Raw genomic sequence first — 27,027 nt, forward strand, 5'->3', positions numbered from 1 at the left:
TATAAGGACATTTAATTGGGGCTGGCTTACAGGTTCAGAGGTTCAGTCCAGTATCATCAAGGCAGGAGCATGGCAGCATCCAGGCAGGCAGGGTGCAGGAGGAGCTGAGAGTTCTACATCTTCATATCTTCATCTGAAGGCTGCAGATGGAAGACTGACTTCCAGGCAGCTAGGGTGAAGGTGTTAAAGCCCACACCCACAGTGATACACCAACTCCGACAAGGCCGCGCCTAACTAATAGTGCCACTCCCTATGTAGAACATATACAAACCATAACTTTCCAGTCCCTGGCCCCATAGACTTGTTCAAACACATGAGTCTATGGGGGCCAAACCTACCCATGGCATAATAAAAAAGTACATTTAGTCCAGCTTCCGAAGACCCACAGTCTGTAGCAGTCTCAACAATGTTAAAAGCTGACTTCCGGGCAGCTAGGATGGGGAGTGTCTAAAAGCTCACACCCACACACCTACTCTGACAGGGCCAAACCTTCTAACAGTGCCACTCCCTGGGCTGAGCATATATAAACCATAACAAATGGTTTCTTTTGTTGTTTGTTTGTTTGTTTGTTGTTGTTTTCCACCCTCAAAACAGAGAGCCGCCTGCCTCTGCCTTCCTAGTGCTGGGACTAAAAGCATAATGCACCATCACAGCCAACATCTCCTCAGATTTTTTAATGGCTCTTTTATCCACTCTTTCCCATTTGAAGATTTCTGGTGGTGGTGGAATGTGCTAGAATCTATGTTTAGTGATAACATTATTGATACATCTTTCTCACCAATTTGGCCTTGACCTGGTGCTGGGTTTTCACTGTACCTGTGTTGGGCCAGCATGCCTCTTGATCTGATCTGTTACAGAAGACACTGTGACAACTACCCCTTTCCATAGATGAAAAACTAGGTGCATGCAGTTACAAGAGGGAAATGTGATGCTTACCTATGGTCTCAGCATTTGGGAGGTGGAAAATAGAAGATCAGAAATTCAAGGCTAGCCTCTCAACTACATAGAGAGTCTGAGTCCAACCTGGGCTACATGAGATCATCTCAGTGTCCCATCTCCCTAAATTTGAAGCAGTTAAGGGGAATTCAAATAGCTGTAAGTGTTAGAGTTGTGATTTCAAGCCGGGCGGTGGTGGCGCACGCCTGTAATCCCAGCACTCTGGGAGGCAGAGGCAGGCGAATTTCTGAGTTCGAGGCCAGCCTGGTCTACAGAGTGAGTTCCAGGACAGCCAGGGCTACACAGAGAAACCTGTCTCAAAAAAAAAAGAAAAACAAAAACAAAAAAAAAAAACCAAACCAAAAAAAGATTTATTATATGTGGGCTGGAGAGGTGGCTCAGCAGTTAAAGCAATGAGTGCTCCTTCCAAGGTCCTGAGTTCAAATCCCAGCAACCACATGGTGGCTCACAACCATCCTTAATGAGATCTGATGCCCTCCTCCTGGGGTGTCTGAAGACAGATAAAGTGTACTTACATATAATAAATAAATAAATCGCCAGGCTGTGGTGGTGAAAAAACCAAATCCAAAAAAAAAAAAAAAAAAAAAAAACAATAAATAGAGTTGTGATTTCAGAGCCTCTGTCACTGTCCAGCTCTTTCAGTATCAGAAAATGTCAGTCCCCCAGCCAATCCTGCACAGGGATGCAGGGAACTTAACTTGGTTCTGCCAGGCACATTTTGAACACAATGAAAGTTGCAAGGGTTAGGCCCTATGCCAAGCACCTAAAGTTCCAGATACTCAGGAGGAATTTTTTAAGCCCAGAAGTTGGTCAACACAGCAGAGAGATCGTAGTTCAAAACAATTCATAAATAAGAGGCTGGAGGAGTGTAAAGAAAAGAAATAAGGAGAAGTTTCGGAGGTCTGTAAGGAGGGTTTACGTTAGGGTGAGGTGGGCTCAATCACAGGCCGCGATGCCAGCTAGTAAATCCTCTCCCAAACAACCAATCCTTAGTCTCTACCTAGAACTCCGCTTTACCAATGACCTAGAACTTGTCAGACACTCCCTTAGCCACACCCCCAAGCCAAGAACGGCTGTGTCACTTGCGACTAGGTCCCTGGGCCTGAAGAAGGGCGCAGGCCGGATCCTGGCGGTGGCAGGAGGCTCACCACGCCGAGCGGGGGCGACGTGCAGGAGGAGGAGACGGCGGCCAGCACCGCTGTCATGTCGCGCCAGGCGAAGGATGACTTCCTGCGACACTACACAGTCTCGGACCCTCGGACCCACCCCAAGGGTTACACCGAGTACAAAGTAACCGCTCAGGTGAGGTGGGACCCAGCGGGGAACATTACCCTTTTAAGCAGCTCGGGACCCTTGTTGTACCTTAAAGGCAAAGAGCGTCAGGAAGGTCGCGGTTTGGCCTACACAAATGGATTTCCCCTTTAAGAGGAGTCTGAAGCAGCCGACTTACCGTGCCTCACCGGCTGGGGCGGGGCTAAGGGTCAGTTTTAAAGTCTGTGGAGCCAGCACCGCTCTGCAGCCTGCCCGGTACCCCAGCCCCGTTGGTGGTGATGTTTGGATGCGGTCTGCGAATTTCTCAACCCAAATATTCCTTCTTTAATCGCTTAGAGTAACTTTTGGTAATTTTCCCTGATTGATACGTAAAATCCCCTTTTATTTATTTATCTTTTCATTTTTTGAGACAGCCCTGGCTGTTGCAATGTCACTATGTAAACTAGACTGACCCACAAGTCACCGAGACCCACCTGCATCCCAAGTGCTGGGATTAAATGAGTGCACCACCATGCGCGACTATAAAAAGAGCTCTTAAAAATTATATATATATATATGCATATATGTGTGTATATGTGTTTATATGTATATATAATTTTATTTTATATATTATATACATGTTTATATATATACATATATATAATATTTGTGTGGTTTCAAAAATTCACTCAATTAAAAAAGACTGGTCTTTACAGATAAGGAAGTCAATAAGCTGAAATTTTTTTTTTTTTGATTTGGTTTTTTCGAGACAGGGTTTCTCTGTATAGCCCTGGCTGTCTTGGAACTCACTCTATAGACCAGGATGGCCTCGAACTCAGAAATCCGCCTGCCTCTGCCTCCCGGAGTGCTGGGATTACAGGCGTGCGCCACCACCACCCGGCTGAAATGGGTATTTATAACAATAAAACTTAAAATGAGCTTGTAGAAACATCATCATGAAAGAATGCTTTTAGAATTTTACCCAAGGGCCTGTAGCTATGGAGGCCTCCAGTGGGAGAAACCCAGTTGCTACCTGAAGACTGACTATACATTTTCTTGTACTTAATTTTTTTTTCAGCTGGGTAACTGTTTGATTAGCGCACTTGTCAACTGTTAAAAGGAAGCAAATACATAAATGTCACTCCCAAAGCAATCTAAGTCAGAACTTTAGATACTTCAAGGGTGTGCTTATGCCCAGTAGCTTACTTTTTCCCATTAAAAAAACAAAAAACAAACAAACAAAAAAAACCACACACACACAAATATAATAATTGTCTCTAGGAAGATGGCCAGAGGGTAGAAAGGATGAAAAAGCATTCAGAACCCTTTCTTATGTCTTCCTGTTAGCTTTTGAGACCTAGTCACATGCCTTACACATGCAATTTTTTTTCTTTTTTCATTCAGTACTAGAGAAATGCCTCTCTCTCTCTCTCTCTCTCTCTCTCTCTCTCCCCCCCCCCCGCCCCCCCCCACTCGAGTGCCCTACAGCAGCATGATCATTTTATTTTATAGATTTATTTATACTTATTCATTTAATTTTTTCCTTTTTTCTTTTTGTTTTTTGTTTTTTGTTTTTCTTGAGACAGGGTTTCTCTGTGTAGCCCTGGCTGTCCTGGAACTCACTCTGTAGACCAGGCTGGCCTCGAACTCAGAAATCTGCCTGCCTCTCCCTCCCAAGTGCTGGGATTACAGGTGTGCACCACCACTGCTTGGCCTTTTTCCTTTTTCTGTATAGCCCTGGTTGTCCTGGAAATTGTGCTATAGACCAGGCTCGAACTCACAGAGACCCATCTGCCTCTGTCTCCCCAATGCAGCCTCCCCAGGGATTAAAAGTGTGTGCCTCCCCATCTGGCTTATTTACTTAAAAATTTAAAACATGGTTATTAAAACAACAACAACAGCAGCAGCAATAAAAAGATCATGTATCATGTATGGGTGTTTTTTCTGCATGTGTATCTGTGCACTATCCATGCAATACCCAAGAAAGCCAGAAGAGGGTGGTAGATCCCTATAGATTGGAATTACAGGCCATCGTGTGCCCACATGTTGGTGCTGGTTATAAGACTTCTGTCGTCTAGAAAGCAGCCAATGCTCTTAACCTCTGAGCTATTGATCCAGCTCCAGACTTATTTGCTTTTATTTTATATGTATGAATGTTTTGCCCGTAATATGCACCAAATACAAGTCTGGTGAGCTCAAAGGTCAGAAGAGGTTTTGAATCTTTTGGAATTGGACTTAGAAATGATTTCTATCTTCCATCTGAGTGGCAGGAACCAAACCCAGGCCCTCAGCTACAGCAGTGAATACTTTTACCTCCGAATCATCTCTCCGGCCTCCTCCTTCCTTACTGATGTTTGTCTGTGTGACTGTATCGCAGCGATGCCTGTGGAGGTCAGAGGAAGGTGCATCAGATCTGATCCCCTGGAGCTGGACTTACAAAAGATTGTGAGCCACACAATGTGGGTGCTGTTCTGGGCACAGAACTGTAGTTTTTGGAAGACCAGGACACCCTCTTAACTACTGAGCCACCTCTCCACCTCTCCAGTCCCCACCTTTAGCTTTTTTTTTTTTTTTTTTTTTTTTTTTTTTTTTTTTTTTTTTTTTTAAGAGACAGGGTTTCTCTGTGTAGCCCTGGCTGTCCACTCTGTAGACCACACTGGCCTCAAACTCAGAAATCCGCCTGCCTCTGCCTCCCAAGTGCTGGGATTAGAGGTGTGTGCCACCACGCCGGGCCCCTAGACTCTCATTTCTTGAGAAGCAGTTTTTTGTTTTTTGTTTTTTCTTTCTGAATACCAGGACTTGGCCCTAGGAAGGAATTGGGATAAAAGTTGAGAGCCAAGCCTGGTAGGTGGCACATGTGTTTACTCCCAACCACTTAGGAGGCAGAAGCAGCCAGGGCTCTGTGACTGAGAAAACAACCTAACCATCAAAGCAAGTTCTAGGCCTGCCAGGGCTGCAGAGGGAAGCCTGCTGCCCCTCAAAAAAATAAAATAAAATAAAATAAAAAAATAATAAAGTTGGCTGGAGAGGTGACTCAACGGTTAAGAACACTAGCTGCTTTTCCAGAGGCCCTGAGTTCAGTTCCCAGGAACCACTTGGTGACTCAGTTCACAAAACATCTGGCACGTAAGTGTACATGCAGACAGCACTCCCAGATTTTTAAAGAAAAATATACAAATAAAAACTTTTTTTTTCAAGACAGGGTTTTTCTGTGTAGCCCTGGCTGTCCTGGAACTCACTCTGTAGACCAGGCTGGCCTCAAACTCAGAAATCCACCTGCCTCTGCCTCCCAAGTGCTGGGATTAAAGGCGTGCGCCACCACTGCCCAGCTAAATAAAAACTTTTAAAAGGTTAATAATAATAATAATAAAGTTGAGTATAGGGCTATCTAGACAGATATTCAGTATCCTCACTTTTACCAATTGAAGATACAGGTGAACAACAGAATTTTTTCTCAAGGAGCTGAGGATGTAACTCAAAGAGAGAATGCTAGCCCAGATCTCAAGAAGTCCTGAGATCAATCCTTAGTTCCAACGATAAATAATAAAATAGCTTAATTTAGTAGTGCATGCTGTAGTCCCAGCACTTTGGAGGCAGAGAGGAGGTTTTGGAGTACACAACCATCCTCTGCTACAGTTTGAGGCCACCCTGAGCTACATGAAACCCTGTGCAGAAATCCAAAGGAAAACTTGCTCAAAGCCTGAAGTCCAGGGCCCATTTATTCCAGCACTTGGTTCTGAGGGAAGCTTTTGAGGGGCAGGGCTGCTTGTCGGGGTCTAGTCTCACCTGGCTCCTGCCTTTCCTTTCTTAGTTCATCTCAAAGAAGGACCCAGAGGATATCAAAGAGGTAAGACTCCTGGGAAAGGGGGGGCTGGTCCCATATACATATTCAGCATCAGTAAGGGACTAGCTGGTAATGCCAAAGGCCTGCCTTCTTCCCTGGCCCGTGCTGGAGAGGGTGTGCAGCCCTTCTCAGACCCTAGGATATACTGAGGACTGGAGGCCATTTCCACCCGCGCTGGTCCAGGTCAGTTCTCACCTGCCTCATAGGTAGTAGTCTGGAAGCGATACAGTGACTTCCGCAAGCTCCATGGAGACTTAGCCTATACTCACCGCAACCTCTTCCGTCGCCTAGAGGAATTTCCGGCTTTCCCCCGTGCCCAGGTGTTTGGTGAGTATTGAATCAGAATCTCTGCCCCAGTGTGCAGGTAGGTTTAGGCAAAGGGGAACCTGTCTGATGGGGACTGTGAGTGTGATCCTGTACCCTGAACAGACATCTTTGGAAAACTGGATGGGCCTTCTGAGATGGTCTCATTGAAATATGGGGAAACTGAGACACAGAGCAACCTCCCCCTTATTGTATGCTGGGCTTTGAACAGTTCCAGCAAGATAAGGCCCCTCAAGGCGGAAGGCCTTTGTCTGAGCCTTAGTCTGTTCTCTGTTGCAATAACACAGAGGATGCATTGGTTACTATAGGAAAGATGCTTATTTTGACATAGGGCTCTGATCCAAAGTTCAGAGGCCACATCTGGGGATGGCTCTGTTGCTGGCAGAGCCCCAAGGTGGTGGGGAGAGAGTCAAGGAGGACATGAGTGAGAAAACCAAGCTAGTTCTTGCAGCAGAGAACCCAGCAGTCTGTTAATCCATTAATTACAGGAGTTCCCAGAGTCGTGTGTTGGCAGGTCACCTCAGCCAGTGAGACCATCATGGAGAGTAGGGAGGGGTCAGGCTGGGGCCCCAGCACAGCTAAGGTGCAGCTAGACTATAGTACAGGTAGCTTTGCATTTGCTGTTGGTTTGGTTTGGTTTTTGTTTTTACCATTTTCTTGAGACAAAACCTCAAATGTAGTCCAGACTAGCCTTGAACTTTGAACTATCCTCCTACCTTAGCTTCCCAAGTATGGGCTTCGAGGTGTGTGCTCCACCTTGTCCAGCAGTGAAACAGCTCTTGCTCTGTGACCTTGAGCAAGTCACCTCCTTCTCTGAACTTTCCCTGCCTCCTGATCACATCCAAGCCTCAAATGGCCTTTCTTGTCAGCATGCTATCCCAGTCCTTTAATCCCAGCACATGGAAGGCAGAGGCAGGTGCATCTCCGTGAGTCTGAGGTCTTCATAGCAAGTTCAAAAACCAACTAGTTACATAATGAGGCAGACAGAGACGAGAGACTGAGAGATAGAGACAGAAGGACCGCAGAGAGAGAGAGCGCGTGCAGACGCTCCGTGACACTGCTGCCCTCCTGTCCTGGGGTCTGCAGGTCGGTTCGAAGCCTCTGTGATCGAGGAACGGCGCAAGGGTGCAGAGGACTTGCTGCGGTTCACAGTTCCCATCCCTGCACTCAACAACAGCCCCCAGCTCAAGGAGTTCTTCCGGGTAAGTCTGTCCACTCTCCCCGCCCCCTGTACAGTTTCCCTCCCTCCCTGCTACATTCCTGACCCTCTCCCTGCTGGACTTTGTCTCCTGCAGGGCGGGGAGGTGACACGGCCTTCTGAGGTGTCCAGGGACCTGCGAATCCTGCCACCCCCTCTCATCCCCACACCACCTCCTGATGAGGCCCGGCTACTCCAGCCACTGCCTGCGGAAAGGAGGGGCCAGGAGGAGTTGGAAGTGCCAGGTATTTTGGGGTCAGGGAAGGAATGAGTCCTCCTCAAGAGCCTTCGGGAGGTGGGGGAAGCTCAGAAGGCCATTTTCCCTTCTGAGCTTCAGTTTACTCAACTATCAGATAGGGTTTGGCAACCTATTAGTGGCCTGTCAATACCCATGGCTGCTGCCAGGGTTAATCAAGATGGAGATGCACTTTTGAACGCGGAGAAACAGCGAGCGCTGGCATCAGTGGCCCTCTGCTCTCTCCTCAGTGGATCCCCTCCCATCCAGCCCTGCCCAGGAGGCCTTGGACCTTCTCTTCAGCTGTGACAGCACTGAGGATACGTCCAGCTCCCCAGCTCGAGGTCCCCTCTCTGAGGCTGAACTTGCCCTTTTCGACCCTTACTCCAAAGAGGGTAAGGAACAGGTATGGGGTAGCGGAGCTAAGGGGCATAAAGGGAGACCACATGGCACTGAAAAGCTCTGTCAGGAGCCATGGAGGATGGAGCTGAGTCCTCCTCTCTAGCACACTCTGGGTAGCACCTCACCGCAGGGTCCTATTCTCACGGACCTGCTGCCGCTGCCCAAGTCATGGGCCAGCAAGATGGCTCAGAGGGTGAAAGCCCTGCCCGTGAGCCTGGCAACCTGGTTCCATCCCCAGATTCCACCGGAGATGATTAAAGAAAACAAACCCAGACCCTGACCTCCAGCCAAGGCACACTCTTACCCACACTCACACGACAATAACAACCAGCCGAGCTTTACAAAACCTCCTGAGCCAAACCCAGGAAACAGATCCCAGCTGCTTCCTCTACTCAAGTGAACTCTGGGTTGTCCAGCCAACAGGGACAATTTGGTGTCCTGGTGACACCTGGGGTAGGCAACAGGCCCTGACTCCTCCCTGTTGCGTTACAGAAAGTACAGGCCCCAGCCCTACCCACACAGGGGAGCTGGCAGCCATAGAGGTACAGTCCAAAAGGCCTGACCAGGAACCCTGGGAGCCAGGAGGGCCGAAGGAGGGAGGAGCTGAGGATGGAGAAGCTGCCCCAGCCTACCTCAGCCAGGCCACAGAACTCATCACTCAAGCCCTGCACAACGAAAAGGCCGGTGCCTACGCTGCGGCTCTCCAAGGCTACCAAGATGGGGTGCACATCCTGCTTCAGGGTGTCTCAGGTGGGTAGGGCAGTAAGGAGGAGGGAGAGTAGAAAGCGAAGGACCAGGGTAGGTGGCACAGTCGGGAAAATGTGCGTAGTGAAAGCAGAAAGATCTGGACCAGAATGTCCAGAGCCCACACCAAACAGTGTGCCACAGCAGAGTCAGGAAACCAAGTGTCCCTGTGACAAGATGGGAGGCAGGGTCAGGATACGCCCCAGAAACTGGAAGGCGGGCGAGCCTGACTGCAGAGGAACAAAGAGACCTCATCTCAGGCACGATGAGGGGAGACCCACACCTAAGGTTGTCGGCTGGCCCTCACACGCCCCCTCACACACAGACATATTCTAAAGAAAGGACGAGGGACCATGAGCCTCTGTTTCTCACAGGCCAACTCTCAGTGACCTTGGGCAGAATTTTCCCTTAATTTTTTTGTTTTTGTTTTTTTTGGATTTGTTTTTTTCAAGACAGGGTTTCTCTGGCTGTCCTGGAACTCACTCTGTAGACCAGGTTGGCCTAGAACTCAGAAATCCGCCTGCCTCGGCCTCCCAGAGTGCTGGGATTACAGGCATGTGCCACCACTGCCCGGCTTTAAATTTTTTTAATAGCCTCATAAAATGAGGCAAAGACACATGAGGACCCGGGGAGGGGTAAAAGACACATTGCGATCAGGGGTTCTGAATGCAATTGGGCCATCTGCTTTCTACAGGTGACCCATCCCCTGCCCGCCGGGAAGGTGTGAAGAAGAAGGCAGCTGAGTACCTGAAACGGGCAGAGACGCTTCATGCGCACTTGCCCTGAGAGGTGGGCCCTTCCTGGGATGTCGCCTCCAGCACTGCCAGCCTCCTCTCCTCTCTCCTTGGGACCTGGCCTTGTTTCCTGCTCTTATAATCACAGGGTCCATATCTGTATTAACTGGATCAAGTATGAGAAAAGCTAAGACTTCTCAGCTCTGACCTGCCTGCCTCCTTGGAATCAGACTTGAACTTCTGGTCCTGCCTATCTGTTTTACGTGAGTGGCATCTAGGCCACTAATCTGTCAGTTCACCCGTCTAGAGCCAGGGTCTGTAGCAAGACATGGCCCACTGCCTTTTTTTGTAAGGCTCTCGAGAATCTTTCTTTCTCTCTCTTCTTTCTCTCTCTCTCTCTTTCTTTCTATGGTTGGAAGATAAAGGATTCTTTGACTAGTGAAATTTTCTTGAAACTTAAATACGTGTGAATAAAACGTGTGTCTGATCACAACCAGGTCCATTTGCTTAGTATAGGCTGTGGTTAAGTTTACATTGTACCAACAGTTGAATAAGCTGTGTCTAGCAAATCATACCTGTTGTGTTTATAAGAAATCAAAGAGAGGGGGAGCAAGCAGCACCTTTTATAGTGAGTCAGGCTTACCTGGTTGTTGCCAGGTAAGTGTGGGGCGGAGCATACCTGGTTGTTGCCAGTTAACTGTGAGGTGGAGCTTAGACAATGCTAACAATACCTATGAATGTGTGGGCCCCGCCTTTAATCCCAGGAACTGGGGAGCTGAGACAGGCGGATCTCTATTGAGTTCAAAGTCAGCCTGGTCTATATAGTGACTTCCAGACCATCCAGAGCTACATAGTGAGATCTTGTCTAGAACAAAACGCATAGGGAAACAATGAAGAATGACAGACACGCAGCACTAGTTTAGTAAGTTAAAGAAATGATGGACACATACGCAAGAACAAAAAGCTAAACCAACAACCAGACCTGGGGAAGTGTGGCCTCATCCCTGGACTACAAACCGGTGCATCATGGGACGATTTAAGGGGCAAAACCGAAGCCAGACGCGGTGGATTATGGGAGGCGTTTCTAAAGGCCGCGGGAGCGGCAAACCGAGAAAGTCGCGTGAGTCGGGGTGGGCCAGCCTGACTGGGGCCCAAGCCTGTTCCCCGAGCCCACGGCAGGATGCAGTGCCACGCTTCCGCTGGCCCAGCGATGCTGAGTGTGCGTCCTCTACTCACAGCCCTGCCATGTCCGGCTGCGAACTGCCCATGGGCCTGTGCCCAGACATGTGCCCGGCCGCCGAGCGCGCCCGACGCGAACGCGAGCGCCGCCTGCACCGACTGGAGGTGGAGCCAGGCGGCGGTGGAAACGCTCCCCGAGCCGACCCGAGGCGCACAGTGAAGGAGTACAGCCGGCCGGCAGCGGGCAAACCCCGGCCCCCGCCAAGCCTGCTGCGGCCGCCCCCAGTGCTCCTGGCCACCGTGCGCTATCTGGCCGGTGAGGTGGCTGACCGCGCCGACGTGTCGTGCGCGGAGGTGGCGAGCTTCGTGGCCGATCGCCTGCGCGCAGTGCGACTGGATCTGTCGCTGCAGGGCGTGGGCGACGCGGACGCGGCAGCGGTGCTGGAGGCTGCGCTGGCCACGCTGCTGGCTGTGGTGGCTCGGGTGCGGCCAGAAGAGACACGCGGAGCCGTGGACCCGGTGCTGCTTCAGACTCAGGTTCAGGAAGGCTTCGGTTCGCTACGGCGCTGCTACGCCCGGAGCAAAGCCCCGCACCCCCGCCAGGCTGCCTTTCAGGGCCTGTTTCTGCTCTACAACTTGGGTGAGTCGGATCCCAGAGAACAAATGCCGGGACCTGAGGAGCTTGGGGTGGGGGAGAAGCAGTTCTAGCAGCAACGGCGAACTGTACTTTGGGAGTACGATAACTTCCATCGCTCAGCAATAGCTTCTCTTGGGAAAAGTCAGTTGGTAAGAATCCCGAATTGGGACATCAGGCCTGTCATTCTCAGATTGGGGTTGTTTTCAACATAGTAGAGGTGGAAGGAGGTAGGATAGTACTGAGCGAGTTGATTTAGAAAGCGCTTTACAAATTTTTAAGATCTACTCCGTGGCAAGCGGTGGTGATGCACTCCTTTAATCCCAGCACTTTGGGAGGAAGAGGCAGGCGGGTTTCTGAGTTCGAAGACAGCCTGGTCTCCAGAGTGAGTTCCAGGACAGCCAGGGCTATACAGAGAAACTCTGTCTCAAAAAAAAAAAAAAAAAAAAAAAAAAAAACCCTACTCCGTGGGCTGGCCTATAAATATATCTGACAGGAGTTGCTAAAAGATTCCCTTCCGTGGGTGGTTTGTTTAATTACAGGAAAGTCGAGTGGGCGTGGTGACAGACACCTTGTGTTAGAACACATTGGAGGCAGAGGCAGGCAGATTCTTTGGTGATTTTATATGTGGATACAGTATATTTGGGTCATACATGCACACAGTGATTCTTCACTAATTTACAAAAGTGGCCCAAGGTTCCAGTGACCAAGATTTCCTGGAAAGGAAACTAGGGCAAAGTCTTCCTCAAAGAGCTTTCCAGAAGATAGAGGTTAAGTGTAGGGAAGCCAGCAGCCGCTGGCCAGCAGTGGGAACCCCAAGTCAGAAGAAAGCTTAGGTTTGGGTCTAGCATAGTAGCCTGTGCCCCAGGACAGCCTCAGGCAAGCCTTTACGTTATTCTGGCCTTTGTCCCTGTGTAAATGTAGAACTCTGGCCACTTCTGCCATGTAAAGATTTAGACTGAAGGAGGTCTGGTCTTGTGGCACCTCAAAAAGACCAGAGAAGGATCTGATGGTTGGATCTTTCTTAGAGGAGGAGAGAGTAAGTGGGGTGGCCTCTCTGAGAGAACTTGACTGGAGCAGGCAGGTAGGCGGGGCCAAGCTTTGGAGATGAGCTTGCCCTGGGCTAGTGGTAGATATAAATAGCTATGGCCTGGAGGGGGTGGGACAGGAGGTCTACCTGGTCCAGAAATCATCAGGCATCCTGTTTCTTTCTGCGTCTTGGCTTCATAGGTTCTGTGGAGGCCCTGCAGGAGGTTCTACAGCTGCCGGCCGCCCTGCGTGCCTGCCCACCCCTTCAGACTGCCCTGGCTGTTGATGCTGCCTTCCGGGAAGACAACTATGCCCGACTGTTTCGCCTGCTTCGCACCTTGCCCTACCTACAGAGCTGCGCAGTGCAGGAACACATTGGGCATGCCCGCCGCAAAGCCCTGGCCCGCCTGGCCCGTGCCCTGAGCACTCCGAAAGGACAGACTTTGCCTTTGGACTTCATAGTACACTTTCTGGCCCTGGACGGACTCCAGGAAGCACAGGACCTGTGCCAGGCCCACGGACTGACCTTGGATAAAGGCAGAGTTGTATTCCTGAGGGGTCAATACTCTGAGGAAGGACTCCCACCCTCTGGTACCTGCCACATATTAGTGGGAAGCAAGCTGCGGGGACACACCCTGGAGGAAGTGGTCATGGCGGAGGAAGACAAGGACGTTCCCAGACCTGGGTCTCCAGCTTGAGAGGGCCTCATCTCCCACAAGGCCTAGAGTAGAGCACCTAGGGTTCTTCTTCAAGGTTCCAAACAATAAAAGGAACTCATTATGATTTCCAAACGATAATAGGAACTTTTAGACTTCATTTATTTGAGGGTTAAGAGGGGCGAGAGCAGGGGAGGAAGAAACAAGGCTGAGCAATGGGCTAGCCTCTACACTACTTTGGCTCTAGTTTCACCCACTGCCACGAGCAGGTGTCCTTAACTGCAGGGGCCCCAGCTGCCACTTTAAAAGCCTGAGCGTGTTTGCTGGTTGTACCTACTCCTGGCCTCAGAAAAGACCAGGACATACCCCAGAGAAACAGCCCAGGGGACAGGGCTGGGGTCAGAGGTCAGTCACGGGTGCCAGGGTGGCTGCTGCACCCTCCAGGGCCATTACTACAATGCTAAGCTGCCGCTGTACCTCAGCCCAAGCTTCAGATCCGGAGCCGATTTCCTGGGCCCTGGCACAAGCATTGGCCAGACCTGGGAATGTGGCAACAGAGGCTGTGTTGGGTGCCCAGAGCACGTGGCTGGGGAGAAAAGTGAGCTGAGGGTCAGTGAGAGGCTACCTGAGCTCAGGTTGTCCACACACAGGCATACGCAGGCATAACCCTCCCGTCTGGTCTCTGAAAGCAAGGGCTTCCAGCAGTGCAGGATGGGCCTCACTCCCCCGCCACCAGTGGAGTGGACTGTGCAGTGTGACGCAGGGGGGCTCTGGGTGGGAGGCCATTGTCCCACCCCCCAGGCTCACCTATAGTACCGCTCCTCTGGGAAAGCCCTCGGGTTCAGGAATGCACGTTCCAAGAGCATTAGCTGGTCGTTGACCATCCGAACCTGCAGAGGACTGGAAAGCACGTGTGTCACCCTGCGAGCCAGGCTCCACGCATGCCTAGTGCCCCTCCCCGACACCTGCCCACTGCCGATACTCACTCGGGGCTGCTCTTCTGCAGTGTCAAGATGTGCTGGACCAAGGCTGCAGCTGCGGTCTTAAACTTCTCCACTGCAGTCACCAAGGGCCCTAAGTGGGGAACACCTGGCTTAGCCTACCTGGGGACACAGGGCTCCCCGAGACTCCATGTTGGGGTGTGCATACCCAGGCTGATGTTCTGCTTCTCTAGCAGGGTACCAAGGTCGTCTTGAGCAGCCTGCAGGAAACTCTGTAGTGTCTCACTATAGTCACTGACATTGAGGGGCAGGAAGAGGCTGTCACTGAGCCGGAGAAGCACGCTCCCGGCGGTCCGGGCCACGGCTTGGTGGCTGCTGAAACCTATGGAGGGGACACAAGGCCAGGGCTGCATCCTCCGGCCCATCCTTCTGTCAGCCTCAGAATGCCCCTGTCCTCTCCTCACCAGGGTCCAGAAACTTCTCCACATAATCAAACGTGTCAAATGCTGTGTGGTAGGTCGGGTAGATCCTGGCTGAGGTCTTGCTCTAGAGGAATAAGGAAGAGGCAGTAGGCTTGGGGTGGGAAATCTGGGTACTACAGTGAGCCACAATGTGAGCTGTGTGAGCTTCAGAATTACCACTTCCAGAGGAGGGACTGAGGGTCAGAGGCTAACCTGCCTGGTATCACCCAAATAGGAGGAGAAGCCTGGGGCTTTGGAGTCAAATATAAGAATTCCAGCTTCACCACCCAAGGGCAGCAGAGCCAGGGGAAAAGGAATTTAGAGCATCCCCACAAGAGGTACAGGCTGGATGCACTGTAGTCACCTCAGTCCCCACAACATGTGAATCCTTCCCTAACATCTCTTGATTAGAGCTGATTGACAGCCTTCCTTGTCCTCAGTAAGGCGTGACATGACATGACCACACTGTAGGATGAGTAAGGTGGGGCAGCTTCAAAACATACTTCCAGTGCAAGTGGTTGATGAGGAGAAAACATGCTGGGAGCCTGGCTAAGCCAGTCTTGCCCAGTGCTGATAACTAGTTGTCAGATAAATCTGGAAACATCCGGGATGGAGTCTCAGGAAGTGTCTAAATCCGGATGGCCTATGGGCACATCTGTGGGAGTCTATCTTGATTACTTTTCTTGAGGTGGGAGGACACAGGGGCCTCTGGCCAGCTAGAGCAGGTCTTGCCCTTCTCCCCAGTTCCCTCTGCCTTGCTAAAAACTGTTAAGATTACATTCCTAAACCATTCAAAAGCCCCCTTTGGCTTACCTATTTAACATGCCCAATTAAAATTCAACACCTCATCCTAACAGAAGGATTCCCCTTTTACATTTATAAACCACAATTTGCCTACGAGCCATGTCTGTTTCCTCTCTATGCAGAGACTAGCGTTTGTCCTCCAGAATAAATACCCTCCCTCTTCTCCCTCATCCTCTATCTCCCATCTTTGTCTCTTGTTCCCTGACCTCTGTCCCTCTGGAGCAAATATATCTCCTTTGTGCTGGAAACTTGGGCTGGGGGTCCTGAGCTGATACTTCTGTCACATGGTGGGCAGCGCCATTCCTGGGTCAGGGATGAAGAAACTGACTGACCAAGCATCTACTCATGACTTTCTGCTCTTAACTGTGAGTGTAATGCACTCAATTCTCTGGGGCTCCCGCCACTGTGACTCCCTGCTATAATGGACTAGGACCTGGACTTGTGCTAAAATAAATCTATCCTCCTCAAAGTTGCTTTTATCGAGGTATTTTCTCACAGCAAAGGGAAACAAAACTAAGACTCACTTGACAGATGCTTAGTGAACGAACCAGATCCCATCCGGACTGGGAGTGGCGTGGAAGACTACTCACCTGGTCATAGGTATAGGCAAGGTCCATAGAAGTGATGCCCAGGAAGTGGACAAATGAGGCATAGTCGCTGCCCGCACCCAGAGTGCCCATTCTGAGGAGGGAAGAAGACAGGCTCTGGAGGGTGCCAGGTGGACATGCTGGGCCTGTGGGCCCCCCTCTCTGTCTGGTTTGTGGGCTCACCTGGGAACCAGTCCGTATACTGGACTAGTGCGGTTAGTATATCGGATCCAGTTGTCATAGATACTGAGACCACTGGAGCCTGGTGCACTGATCTGGTACAGAGAGGAACATCTGATGGCTCAGGAAATCCAGCCTCAACAACCAGATGGGTCTCCAGCAGACCCCACTCTCCAGATCAACTGTGATCTGAGGGCTCCAGTCCTGCCCACCCTATACTATAGTCCCCACCCCCACCCCCTTGCACCTCTTTGGTGGCAGAGAAGATCACACTTTGTACAGGGGGTGTCCCCTGTGCCCGGAGGGTAGCATTGGCTGTGGAAGGAAGGAAGGAAGCAGGGAGGCTTGTTTAGACCCAGCCCCTTTCTTTCCCAGCCCACGCCCAGCTGCCCGAGCCTCCCATACAGAACACAGAGATGTCCACGTTGATGTAGGCCACCGTGCGCTCCTGCAGCTTGTTGAGGAACTCCTGTGTCAAGGAAGGGTGGGAGGGAAGGGAAGTGATGTCAGTCCACTGCCACTCCATCCAAGGACTCCCGACTCCTGTCTCCGTCCTTCGTGGGGCCCTGCTCACCTCCGTGAACTCTGTCGAGCCTATGAGCCCGAACTCCTCTGCTCCCCAGCTGGCCAAGATGATGGTTCTCCGGGGTCGCCAAGAGCCTGGAGAGAGAAGCCATGAGGAGGGCAGGGTCCTCTGACCCAGAGAGACTTGGGGAGTGGGCTGGGAACATGGAAGGGAGGGAGGAGCTAGAAAGATGGTCCGACCACACCACCTGGCACCCTTCTGCCAGCCTTCCTGGAGACAGCCCTCCCACCTTCAACACACGGCACCCTGGGAATTCTTGAGTCAGCGGGTCTCCTTTGACCTGAATGCCCTACCTCCTCTCTGGTTCATGGTAGACTGGCTTTGAGGAAAGTTGATCCTCTATCCTCAGTCTCTAAGCATCCCAGGAAACATTTGTTGATGGTACATTGGTAGTTGCCAAATAGTTTTATCCCTAATCAACCCTTACAACAGCATCTTCGTGTGCGTGGAGGGAGGGGGAACCTGGAGAGACACTCCACCTTTAAGAGCTCTGGCTGCTTCTGGAGGCTTCCAACCTCCAGTTCCAGGAGATGCAACTCTCTTCTGGCCTCCAACAGTACTGCATGCACACGGTACACAGGCAATCATAAAAGCAAAGTACCCGTACACATAAAATAAAAATGAAGGAAAGAAAAGTGTCCTTCCACTTCACAGTTGAAGAAACGTAGGCTCGGAGAAGTTAAATGCCCCACCCAAGGTCATAGCCAGTAGGCAGGCACAGCCAGTTTCAAACCCAGACATCATAGGTTCCAGAGGCATATGATTTACCCAGGGCCCCGCCCTGCCTCCTACAGCATCCAGCAGCCTGCCTTCCATCTTCAGGCTACAGCCCACAGTCCCCAGCCACACCCCTGAGATTCTGATGCTTGCCCCTTCGTCAGCTCCGTGCTCCCTCAACTCCATGCTCCCTGTTTTGTTGACCTACAGCTGGATGATCTGATCTATTGTTGTTTGGTTCTTTGTTATTTTATCTTTTTAAAAATATTGATTGATTGATTGATTGATTGATTGATTGATTGATTGATTGAATACAGTACACTGTTGCTCTCTTCAGACATACCAGAAGAGGCTGTTGGATCCCATTATAGATGGTTCTAAGCTACCATGTGGTTGCTGGGAGTTGAACTCAGTGCTCTTAACTGCTGAGCCATCTCTCCAGCCTCACTTTGTTTTCTTTCTTTCTTTCTTTCTTTCTTTCTTTCTTTCTTTCTTTCTTTCTTTCTTTCTTTCTTTCTTTCTTTCTCTCTCTCTCTCTCTCTCTCTCTCTCTTTCTTTCTTTCTTTCTTTCTTTCTTTTTTTAAAGATTTATTTATTTATTATATGTAAGTACACTGTAACTGTCTTCAGACACTCCAGAAGAGGGCATCAGATCTCATTACAGATGGTTGTGAGCCACCCCATGTGGTTGCTGGGAACTGAACTCAGGACCTCTGGAAAAGCAGTCAGTGCTCTTAACCACTGAGTCATCTCTCCAGCCCACTTTGTTGTTTTCTAAAGCAGGGTCATGCTATATAGTTGAGGTTGGCCCAGAACTATCTGAGTAACACAGAATGGTCTTAACCTCATCATCCTCCTGCCTCAGCCTCCTCAGTGTTGAGATTGCAGACATGCGACCTACCATTCAGGAGCTCATCTTTTGCCTCAGAGCCTGGCTTCACGTTCACTGTGTAGCTGCGATGACCTTGAGCTTTGATTCTCTTGCTGCCACTGCCAAGTTCTGAGATGAAACCCAGGCCTCCTATATGCTAGGCCTACGACCTTACCCACGCTTTACCTACTGGCCTGCAACCCCAAACCCTATTTATTCACTGATGTATTGGCTCATTAAGAGTCTCACTCTGTGGCCCTGGCTGCTCTGAAACTCACTCTGTAGACCAGGCTGGCCTTGAACTGTTTGCCCTGATCTTGCCACAGCCTCATGAGGCCCGAGCTTGCACTCATCTTCTGGCTGAAGAAAAAAGCTTTAAGTATAACATGATTACGTTTGCAGCTACAAGTCCCCACACTTTCTCTTGCCAACAATGGATGGCCCGATGGCAATCAGGCCAACCCAGACTGAGGGAGATGCAACAAATGTCGGCATCTTGAAAGATAAAGAGCAGCTAAGGCGCTGTAGAGTCAAAGGGACAGGGGAACACAAAGTGTGTCCTGGGTTAGATCGCCAAGGTTCAGTGTGTGTGCCAGTGCACTTGTGTGTACAGTGCATAGGTTAGGGGTTTCGCCATTTTTCTTTCTCATTTCTAGAAGGCCCCTGCTCCATCCTATTTATTAGTAATTCTTGACGATCAACATAGAAAATCCATTATTTAGATTCTGCCTATACTTGAGAGATTAAGTTATAATAAATGCATAAGAAAAAGATTGGCTATGTCCAAGTAACCCCTTGTTTGTTTGTTTGTTTGTTTGTTTGTTTGTTTGTTTGTTTGTTGAGATGAGGGCTCCATGGCCTGAAACTCACCCAAGTAGGCTAGATTGGCTGGCCGCAGTCCTCCAGCTGACCACTTGCCCTCCTCTGCTGGTGTTAGCCACATCTGTTTGACCTTTCATCATTGCTAACAGCCCTCCAGGTCATCTCACAAGTGTCTCTTGCAGCCCAGAGACAGAAGCCCTTACCCTCCTTCCTGCTCTCTCCCCTTGTTACCTCCACTGCCCCTGGACGCTCAGCTTCCCCCTCCCTATGATCTCTTGCTCTGAGGGCCCAGCACTCCTTCCCTTGAGGGTCTCCAGTGCTGGAACGTCACCAGAATGGATAGATGTGGCTTAAAAAGCAAGGCACCCCATGGACAAAGCCTGGACGGATCATGTTCACAGCCTGTGGGGCCCGACTTCCCCAGAACACACAGGAGGCTCCTGGAGATGACTGCATATATTAATAATCTGTTATTGAATCCTGCGGCTCCCAAGGCCAGGGGCTGGCACCCAGGTACTAATGCCTCCAGGGCTCATGCCTGGTTCAAGTGAAGCCCAGAGCTGAAGGAGCTTCTAGGGGAGTACCAGAAGAGAGCATGGCCTCACCCTTCTTTAGCAAGGTCCCCAGGACTCGAGAGATCTCCAGGAGGACAGCAGTACCGCTGCTGGGGTCCACCGCGCCATGGACCCAGCTGTCCCGGTGATTTCCGTAGATCACGTATCGATCTGAAGGGAGGACCAGAGTCAGAGGGGCAAAGAGGGGATAGCAGAGGGCAGGCAGGCCAAGGGGGGGCTGTAACCAGGGCGGGACCCAGAGAGACTCGAGGAATGGCGGGACTTGGTCCAAGCAGGCTCACCAGGCTCCACCGCCCCCTGGATGATGCCCAGGACGTTGGAGGAGGTTCTCAGCTCCAGTCTGTTGTGGACACTCACTTTCACCTCGCTGGGGGTGGGGGGGCATGAAGGATTCGATTAGACCTGTCCGCTTATCAGATTCAGAAGAAATGAGAGCAAGAGAGGGAAGGTGACACCATCAATCGCTTGCCCAGCTGGACCAAGAAAGGCACTAAGCAAAGCTGCTCTCTGGGCTGGAGAGGTGGCTCAGTGAGTAAGAGCACTGACTGCTCTTCCAGAGTCCTGGGTTCAAATCCCACAACCACATGGTGGCTTACAACCATCTGTAAAGAGATCTGATGCCATTTTCTGATGTGTCTGAAGGCAGTGTACTTATTTATAACACTTATAATAAATAAATAAATGATACATATATAAATAAAAATAATACATAAATAATACTTATTTATAAAAGTAAATAAATCTTTAAAAAAAGAATTAAAAAAAAAAACAAACAAAAGAATCTCATTTCTCTTCTGTGGGTTGGAAGCCTCCTTAGCTTGGGAAGAGGGGACACCTGGTGGCCAGGCAGGGCTGCTCAGATGTGGAAGCTGACAGTGGCCAGGAGCATTGCCCAGCATGTGGCTGAATTGGGAAGTCTGAGTGTGAGGGGCAGGGAGACCCACGGGGTCTGGTGGGCCACTGCCTTTCAGTGGGCTAAGCCACTTTGGAAAGGGCCTCGGAGGGGGAGGAGAATGTTGGGTAAGAGGGGTATCAAGGGATGAAGGGAATTGGAGGAAGGGAGGGAAGACAGACGCCCGGCCTCACCTGCCAACTGGGAAGCTTCCGTTCGGCTCGAAGCCCGGTCCCAGCTTGTATTCACAGCCCAGTGCGCCCTGCCAGGAGTCAGGGGCCGAGGGTCCAGTGAGGTTACTAGGGAGGAGAGGGTGTCTGTGAGGCTAAGTTTGGCATCTGTAGGTATCTAGGGTCAGGACAGACTGGGCACAGGCTCACCAGAGCAGATCTTTTGCATCCTCAAAGCCAATAGGCTGGGCGGGAATTGGGGGAAATCCTGAGATGTTGTGAGGCTCCAGGCGGAAAGAAGAGGGGTGAGCTGGAAGGTAAGGAGTCAGAGGGTCCCCAAAATACTCAAAGTAGGAGCCTCGCTCCACACCAGAAGGAGGCAGCCCCCAGGAGTTGGGGAAGGTTTCATTAGGCAAGCTCTTCCCATCATTGATGTCACCAGGGTCCGTGTACACCAGTACTCCGACAACTCCGTGTTTGGCAGCATTGATGGCCTGCAGAAGGCAGAGCAAGCTATGTGTAAGTGACGGATGGGGACATGCCCTATGCCTCCTCCTCCTCTCTTCTCTACATGGAAATCAGAATTGCTGTCTTCCCATGAGCAAGATAATGTTGGCCCAAAACATTTATGGTAGAACTGCTTGGGCCACTAGGAATCCTGTGGTGTATAAAAGAGTGAGATGTAAGTCATTTGTGGTGGCTAAAGCCTGTAATCCCAACAAGCAGGAAGCAGAAGCAGAAGGACTGTTGTGCAGTTGAGGCTAGCCAGGACTGCAGAGGGAGAGTCAGGCCAAAACAAAAACTGATGTATACCCTTCATAGCAGCATTAGTGTTAACATGAAAATTGAGAACAGCCCAATGTCTGTCAGTGTATGAATGAATAAATAAGAGGTGGTACATATATTTGGAGACAGGGTTTCATGTAACCCAGCTGGCCACAGACTCTCTAAGTATCCAAGGATGATCTTGAACTTCTGATCCTCCTCCCTCTGCCTCCCCAGTGCTGAGATTTCAGGCATGTGCTAGAACACCCAGCTTTATGGGCTGCTGGAAATAGAATTTAGGGAGGGCCTTGTACATGCCAAGAAACTATTCTACCAATTGAGCACATCCCAGTCCAACAATGGAAGGCTAGTCTGCCTTGAGAAGGAGTAAAGTCCTCAAACAATTGCAAGAAACCTTAAAATGTTAAGCTAGGTGAAGTAAGTCAAATACAAAACAATACATACTGCTGATACAGTTTTGCATACCTGTACCCTGGTACTCAGAGGGCAAAGGCAGGTGGACCTCTGTGAATTAGGGGAGAGCCTGGTCTATATAGAAAGTTCCAAGACAGTCAGGGCTATAGAGAGAGACCTTGACTCAACAAACAAACAAACAACAACAAAACCCCACCAACAATAAAAAAGATGAATGTTACCAGCCAGGCAGTGGTGGCGCACGCCTTTAATCCCAGCACTTGGGAGTCAGAGGCAGGCAGATTTCTGAGTTCGAGGCCAGCCTGGTCTACAGAGTGAGTTCCAGGACAGCCAGGGCTACACAGAGAAACCCTGTCTCAAAAAACAAAACAAAACAAAAAAAGATGAATGTTGTAACTTGTAACTTTATCTCAAAGGGACCAGATACTCTCCTCTAGCTACTAAAGGCACCCACACAACATAAACATGCACAGACAGACACATAGACAGACATACATACGCACACAAAACAAATGTCTAAGTCTTTTAACATTCAAAAAATAAAGAAGTGGGCAGGGCTGGAGAGATAGCTCTGTGGCTAAGAGCACTGACTACTCTTCCACAGGTCCTGAGTTCAAATCCCAGCAACCACACTGTGGCTCACAACCATCCCATCCGTAATGAAATCTGAGGCCCTCTTCTGGAGTGTCTGAAGACAGCTACAGTGCACTCACATATAATAAATAAATAAATCTTTTAAGAAAAACAATGCCAAGGTTCTGCACACAAGCATCACGATGGTGCACACCGCCAGTGTTCTGAAGGCAATGTAGACTTTAACATGCTGACAGAAACACCAGGCATGGGAGCTCACAACTGGAATCCTAGCACTCAAGAGGATGAAGCAGGAGATCACCTTAGTTGGTGGGCACCAGAGCACTAGCCTAAGTTACCACTACACCCCCACATCTCTCTCTCCCTCTTCCTCTCCCATGTGTGTGTGTGTGTATGTGTGTGTGTGTGTGTATGTGTGTTCTGTGAATGTGTGTGTGTGTGTTCTTCTGTGTATGTGTATACAAGTGTCTGTGCTCATGTATAGGAGGCCAAAGCTCAGTGGCTGTGTCTTCCACAGTCACCTTCTACCTCATTTCTTGTTTGTTTGGATTGTTGCTTTTGCTTTTTTTATGTAGCTGGCTCAGACCTCTTGATGTAGACCAGGCTAGTCTCAAAGTCACACAGATGTAGACCAGGCTAGCCTCAAAGTCACACAGATGTAGACCAGGCTAGTCTCAGAGTCACACAGATGAAGACCAGGCTAGTCTCAGAGTCACACAGATGTAGACCAGGCCAGTCTCAGAGTCACACAGATGAAGACCAGGCTAGTCTCAGAGTCACACAGATGTAGACCAGGCCAGTCTCAGAGTCACACAGATGTAGACCAGGCTAGTCTCAGAGTCACACAGATGTAGACCAGGCTAGTCTCAGAGTCACACAGATATAGATCAGGCTAGTCTCAAAGTCACACAGATATAGATCAGGCTAGTCTCAAAGTCACACAGATCCTCCTGTCTTTGCTGGGGTTAAAGGTGTGAAGCTGTGTGGCACTGAACCAGGGTTTTTTTTCCCCTGACCTGAAAAACACAACATAGACCCAGCTTGGCCTGGAACTCAGGGCTCTTTCCACCTCTGCCTACCCCCTCGGGGATCAGAGGCTGCCTACTTCCGCCTATGTTTGGAGCTTCCCAATTCATCTAGGCTGGCTGCCATCCACTGAGCCCCAGGACCCTCTGTATGGCAGAGGGGGCCTATAGGACATGCTATTAGTGGTCTGTTTGTCTCAATTAACCCCGTCCCAGGCCCCAGAGTACCCCAGAGTTGGTATCAGGAGACACCAAAGAGACTCAGGGCCTGAGCTCAGCACCCAAGGAAGGAGCACAGGGTAAGAAGAGAGGAGAGACAAACATTGCAAGTCTCAGAAGCGTGGCTGCCCCCTTAGCAGAGGGTCTTGGCCCCCTGAGCTCCAGAGTAACCCCCTGCCTTGGTGTCTCTGCCTTCTCACTATAGAATCTCCTGGCTGTGGAGGAAGTGACAGTTGGTTTGGTTTGGTTTGATTTGGTTTTTCTCTGTGTAGCCCAGGTTGTCCTAGAACTCACAGAGATCTGCCTGTCTCTGCCCACTGAGTGCTGGGATCAAAGGTGTGTGCCACCACTGTCAGGCTGAAATGCCAGGTTTTAACTGGTGTCAGTCTGCTGCTTTCACAGATCAAAAAGTCTCTGAATAAAACACAACTTGGGAGATTTGATTCCTGGGCTGGTGAGATGGCCTAGCAGGTAAACTGTGATTGCCACCAAGCCTGACACTTGACCCTAGGACACAAAACTGACTACTGGAAGTTGTCTTCTGTTTCCACACACAAGGAATAGTCTTCCCCTCAGTTAGATAAACAAATAAATAAAATAAAATGAATAAATAGGTATTTTTTAAAAAGGTTTAAGAAGAACTCTTAAAATGTTTTTAAAATTTCACCAGTGGCGGGAGACACCCAGCACTCAGGAGGCAGAGGCAGGCAGATTTCTGTCCAAGGCCAGCGTGGTCTACAGAGTAAGTTCCAGGACAGCCAGGGCTACATAGAGAAACCCTGTCTTGGAAAAAAAAACAAAAGCAAACAAACAAAAACAAAGGACAAACAAACAAACAAAAACCTCCAATCATGGTGGTGCACGCCTTTCATCCCAGTGCTCTGGGGGCAGAGGGGCAGAGGGGCAGAGGGGCAGAGGGGCAGAGGGGCAGAGGGGCAGAGGGGCAGAGGGGCAGAGGGGCAGAGGGGCAGAGGGGCAGAGGGGCAGAGGGGCAGAGGGGCAGAGGGGCAGAGAGGCAGAGAGGCAGAGAGGCAGAGAGGCAGAGAGGCAGAGAGGCAGAGGGGCAGAGGGGCAGAGGGGCAGAGGGGCAGAGGGGTAGAGGTCTCCTCCGGAGTCCAGGACAGCCAGGACTATAGAGAGTGACCCTCTCTTAAAAGAAAGAATGAAAAGGGGGAGGGGCAGGAAACAATCTAGAACTTAAGTGCTTCTCTTCAGGTCTTGCCTGTCCTGTTGACCCTTGTAATAGCAGGTGTTCAGGTGACACTAACTCTCAGCCTCTTTGCACTCCCAGCCAGCCGCTTCCTCTCTGTCCTCTTCTTCCTGTTTTCTTGTCCACTGCTGGCCCTTCACACACACCCCTGCGTGGTCAATGCTGCTCACCTTGGCCCCACGTCCCACGCTCCCGTAGCGAGTCAGGGCGATGGTGCCTTCAAGGTTGATGCCCTGAGCTTCTAAATGCTTGAAGTCCTCTTCTGAGCCTCGGTTGGCGTAGACGAGGAGGCCCTGATATGGAAAACAGAGAGCTGGAGCCAGGTGCAAAGGGGTACAAAGATGGAGTAGCAGCAACAAGAATTTTGGCTCTGTCTCCCGACCTTGCCCACTGCTGTATGCACCTTAAAGACGGTTACTCTTCTCTGTCTAGTGTCCCCTACAAGGCTTTGGACAGGGACCACTATGACTGATGGAGGATAGCAATGACAACCTAGTGGTCAAGATCAGTGGCGGGGGTTTGAGGCTCCACTTGAACTTCTCAGATGCCTCTGATTCAGAGTGAGGAAGAGAGAAACCAAGGAGAGCTAGAATATCACAGTGGGGGGGGGGGGGAGTGTCCCAGCTCACCTTTGGAGTCCCAGGGGGAGCATAGGCAGCATAAGGTTGCAACACACCGGGCACCGCCTGCTCCCCGGTCAGATTCTTCTCAAAGGGTTGGAAGGAGTGGAAGACCGTCCCATTGGGGTCCACTGAGTGAGAAGGCAGAGTCAGCACTGCTCCCAGCTGCGGCTCTCGCTCTCACCACCCCAGCATTCCTGGACTTGACCTCACCGACTTCCACGCTGTTAGGCTGCTCTGTGTTGGGGAAGGAGAGCAGGACCGTATACTCATAGGTCTTGGCTGAGTCCAGCCCAGTCGCCGAATCCTTCCAGCGCCCCAGCAGCAGCTGCACCAGGGCCTCATCCCGAGGGCTGGTGGCCACGTGTGGTTCCTTGGAGAGTTCTCTGCAGGGTGGGCAAGGAAGAGCAGAGTGTATCAGGGGAAGCCTCTGGCTAATGGGGATTTGTTTGAGCAGACTTACTGCTTCTCACCGAAGGTCCTCTCGGATCCTACTGGCATCTAGTTGTCCCATTACGGAGTCAAGGATCGCCAGGTCCAGGTCCTGGGAGTCTGAAGTACTGGAGGTTGGAGGGTCAGTTGCTTTGGGGATAGCAAAGTGCCCCAGGATGATCCCCAGTCCCAAGAGGGCGGCGGCCCCGACAGCCACCCCTAGTATTTTCGCCCAGTGCATTCTGTGGAAATGGCTCTGCAGTCCTGGCTGGGCTTCCTTATTTATGAGGCGTCTGGTTGGTTAACCATTACTAATGGGTGGTGATGTTCTCTTGCTCCTATGGTGAAGAGCCAGGAGACACCTTGCAGGGTCAGCAGGGAGTTGACACCTGGACCACATTTTGGCCTTCTCTGAAGGAACCAAGACAATGCAGGGACACACTGCCAGCAAAGGGAATGGCTCATTCCAGCGTCTCCCTGGAAGACTCATTCTATATCAGCCGGGAGATCAGGATCTGAGTGCATGCAAGATGTGTGTGCCCTGTGGCTGCCCCTCTGTGAACATTGTTACCTGCTGTGTCCTCACTGGGGTAGGTTAGTCCCTGACTCTGGTATCTTGCTGGCTTTAGCCAATTTTTTAGTTCAAATGATGTTATTTTGCTAGATGTGCTGTGCGATATTAGACAATTCACTTAGCTTCTCTGAGCCCATTTTCTTTGCTAGAAAATAGTGGTGGTAAAGACCTTATTTACAAAACCACACTGTTGTCTTATGACGCAAGATGCCATTGTAGAGATGTTTAGCCAGTGTCAGAAAGGAGGGAAAGCCTGGCAGGCCTGTCTGTTTCTGTCCCTGACGGTCCGCTTTGTGGAAGGACATGGGACTCTTTTTTTTGTTTTTTGTTTTTTTGTTTTTGTTTTTGTTTTTTTTGGAT

The 27,027-nt window shown here is 50.4% G+C and overlaps 3 protein-coding genes across 3 annotated transcripts; 2 read left to right on the forward strand and 1 right to left on the reverse strand.

The window, feature by feature from the left end:
* The first annotated feature begins 2,021 nt into the window (after nucleotides 1-2,021).
* Nucleotides 2,022-10,182, forward strand: Snx15 (sorting nexin 15). The gene is made up of 8 exons (XM_052191755.1): nucleotides 2,022-2,259; nucleotides 6,020-6,055; nucleotides 6,259-6,379; nucleotides 7,463-7,578; nucleotides 7,672-7,819; nucleotides 8,061-8,204; nucleotides 8,704-8,961; nucleotides 9,650-10,182. The coding sequence occupies exons 1-8, from the start codon at nucleotides 2,161-2,163 to the stop codon at nucleotides 9,739-9,741; spliced, it is 1,014 nt and encodes a 337-aa protein (XP_052047715.1). The 5' UTR covers nucleotides 2,022-2,160; the 3' UTR covers nucleotides 9,742-10,182.
* An 87-nt stretch (nucleotides 10,183-10,269) lies between these two features.
* On the forward strand, nucleotides 10,270-13,328 carry Sac3d1 (SAC3 domain containing 1). The gene is made up of 2 exons (XM_052191751.1): nucleotides 10,270-11,508; nucleotides 12,733-13,328. The coding sequence occupies exons 1-2, from the start codon at nucleotides 10,716-10,718 to the stop codon at nucleotides 13,227-13,229; spliced, it is 1,290 nt and encodes a 429-aa protein (XP_052047711.1). The 5' UTR covers nucleotides 10,270-10,715; the 3' UTR covers nucleotides 13,230-13,328.
* A 171-nt stretch (nucleotides 13,329-13,499) lies between these two features.
* On the reverse strand, nucleotides 13,500-26,334 carry Naaladl1 (N-acetylated alpha-linked acidic dipeptidase like 1). The gene is made up of 18 exons (XM_052191750.1): nucleotides 26,135-26,334; nucleotides 25,875-26,047; nucleotides 25,671-25,792; nucleotides 25,212-25,334; nucleotides 21,004-21,287; nucleotides 20,818-20,922; nucleotides 20,013-20,098; nucleotides 19,762-19,881; nucleotides 16,735-16,820; nucleotides 16,566-16,629; nucleotides 16,408-16,475; nucleotides 16,164-16,255; nucleotides 15,984-16,074; nucleotides 14,593-14,674; nucleotides 14,337-14,510; nucleotides 14,174-14,261; nucleotides 13,995-14,087; nucleotides 13,500-13,773 (listed from the first exon to the last, which is right to left on the reverse strand). The coding sequence occupies exons 1-18, from the start codon at nucleotides 26,332-26,334 to the stop codon at nucleotides 13,587-13,589; spliced, it is 2,238 nt and encodes a 745-aa protein (XP_052047710.1). The 3' UTR covers nucleotides 13,500-13,586.
* Nucleotides 26,335-27,027: the final 693 nt, after the last annotated feature.

Source organism: Apodemus sylvaticus, chromosome 1 (assembly GCF_947179515.1).
Source record: "Apodemus sylvaticus chromosome 1, mApoSyl1.1, whole genome shotgun sequence".
NCBI lineage: Eukaryota > Metazoa > Chordata > Mammalia > Rodentia > Muridae > Apodemus > Apodemus sylvaticus.

Coding starts and splice junctions, on each gene's coding strand:
- Sac3d1 (XM_052191751.1), top strand. CDS start 10,716: ATGGGACGATTTAAGGGGCAAAACCGAAGCCAGACGCGGTGGATTATG. Junction 11,509..12,732: donor GTTTCTGCTCTACAACTTGG/GTGAGTCGGATC, acceptor TTGGCTTCATAG/GTTCTGTGGAGGCCCTGCAG.
- Snx15 (XM_052191755.1), top strand. CDS start 2,161: ATGTCGCGCCAGGCGAAGGATGACTTCCTGCGACACTACACAGTCTCG. Junction 6,056..6,258: donor ACCCAGAGGATATCAAAGAG/GTAAGACTCCTG, acceptor CCTGCCTCATAG/GTAGTAGTCTGGAAGCGATA. Junction 8,962..9,649: donor CCTGCTTCAGGGTGTCTCAG/GTGGGTAGGGCA, acceptor TGCTTTCTACAG/GTGACCCATCCCCTGCCCGC.
- Naaladl1 (XM_052191750.1), bottom strand. CDS start 26,334: ATGCACTGGGCGAAAATACTAGGGGTGGCTGTCGGGGCCGCCGCCCTC. Junction 25,793..25,874: donor GCCTAACAGCGTGGAAGTCG/GTGAGGTCAAGT, acceptor CTTCTCACTCAG/TGGACCCCAATGGGACGGTC. Junction 14,262..14,336: donor GAAGCAGAACATCAGCCTGG/GTATGCACACCC, acceptor TTCCCCACTTAG/GGCCCTTGGTGACTGCAGTG.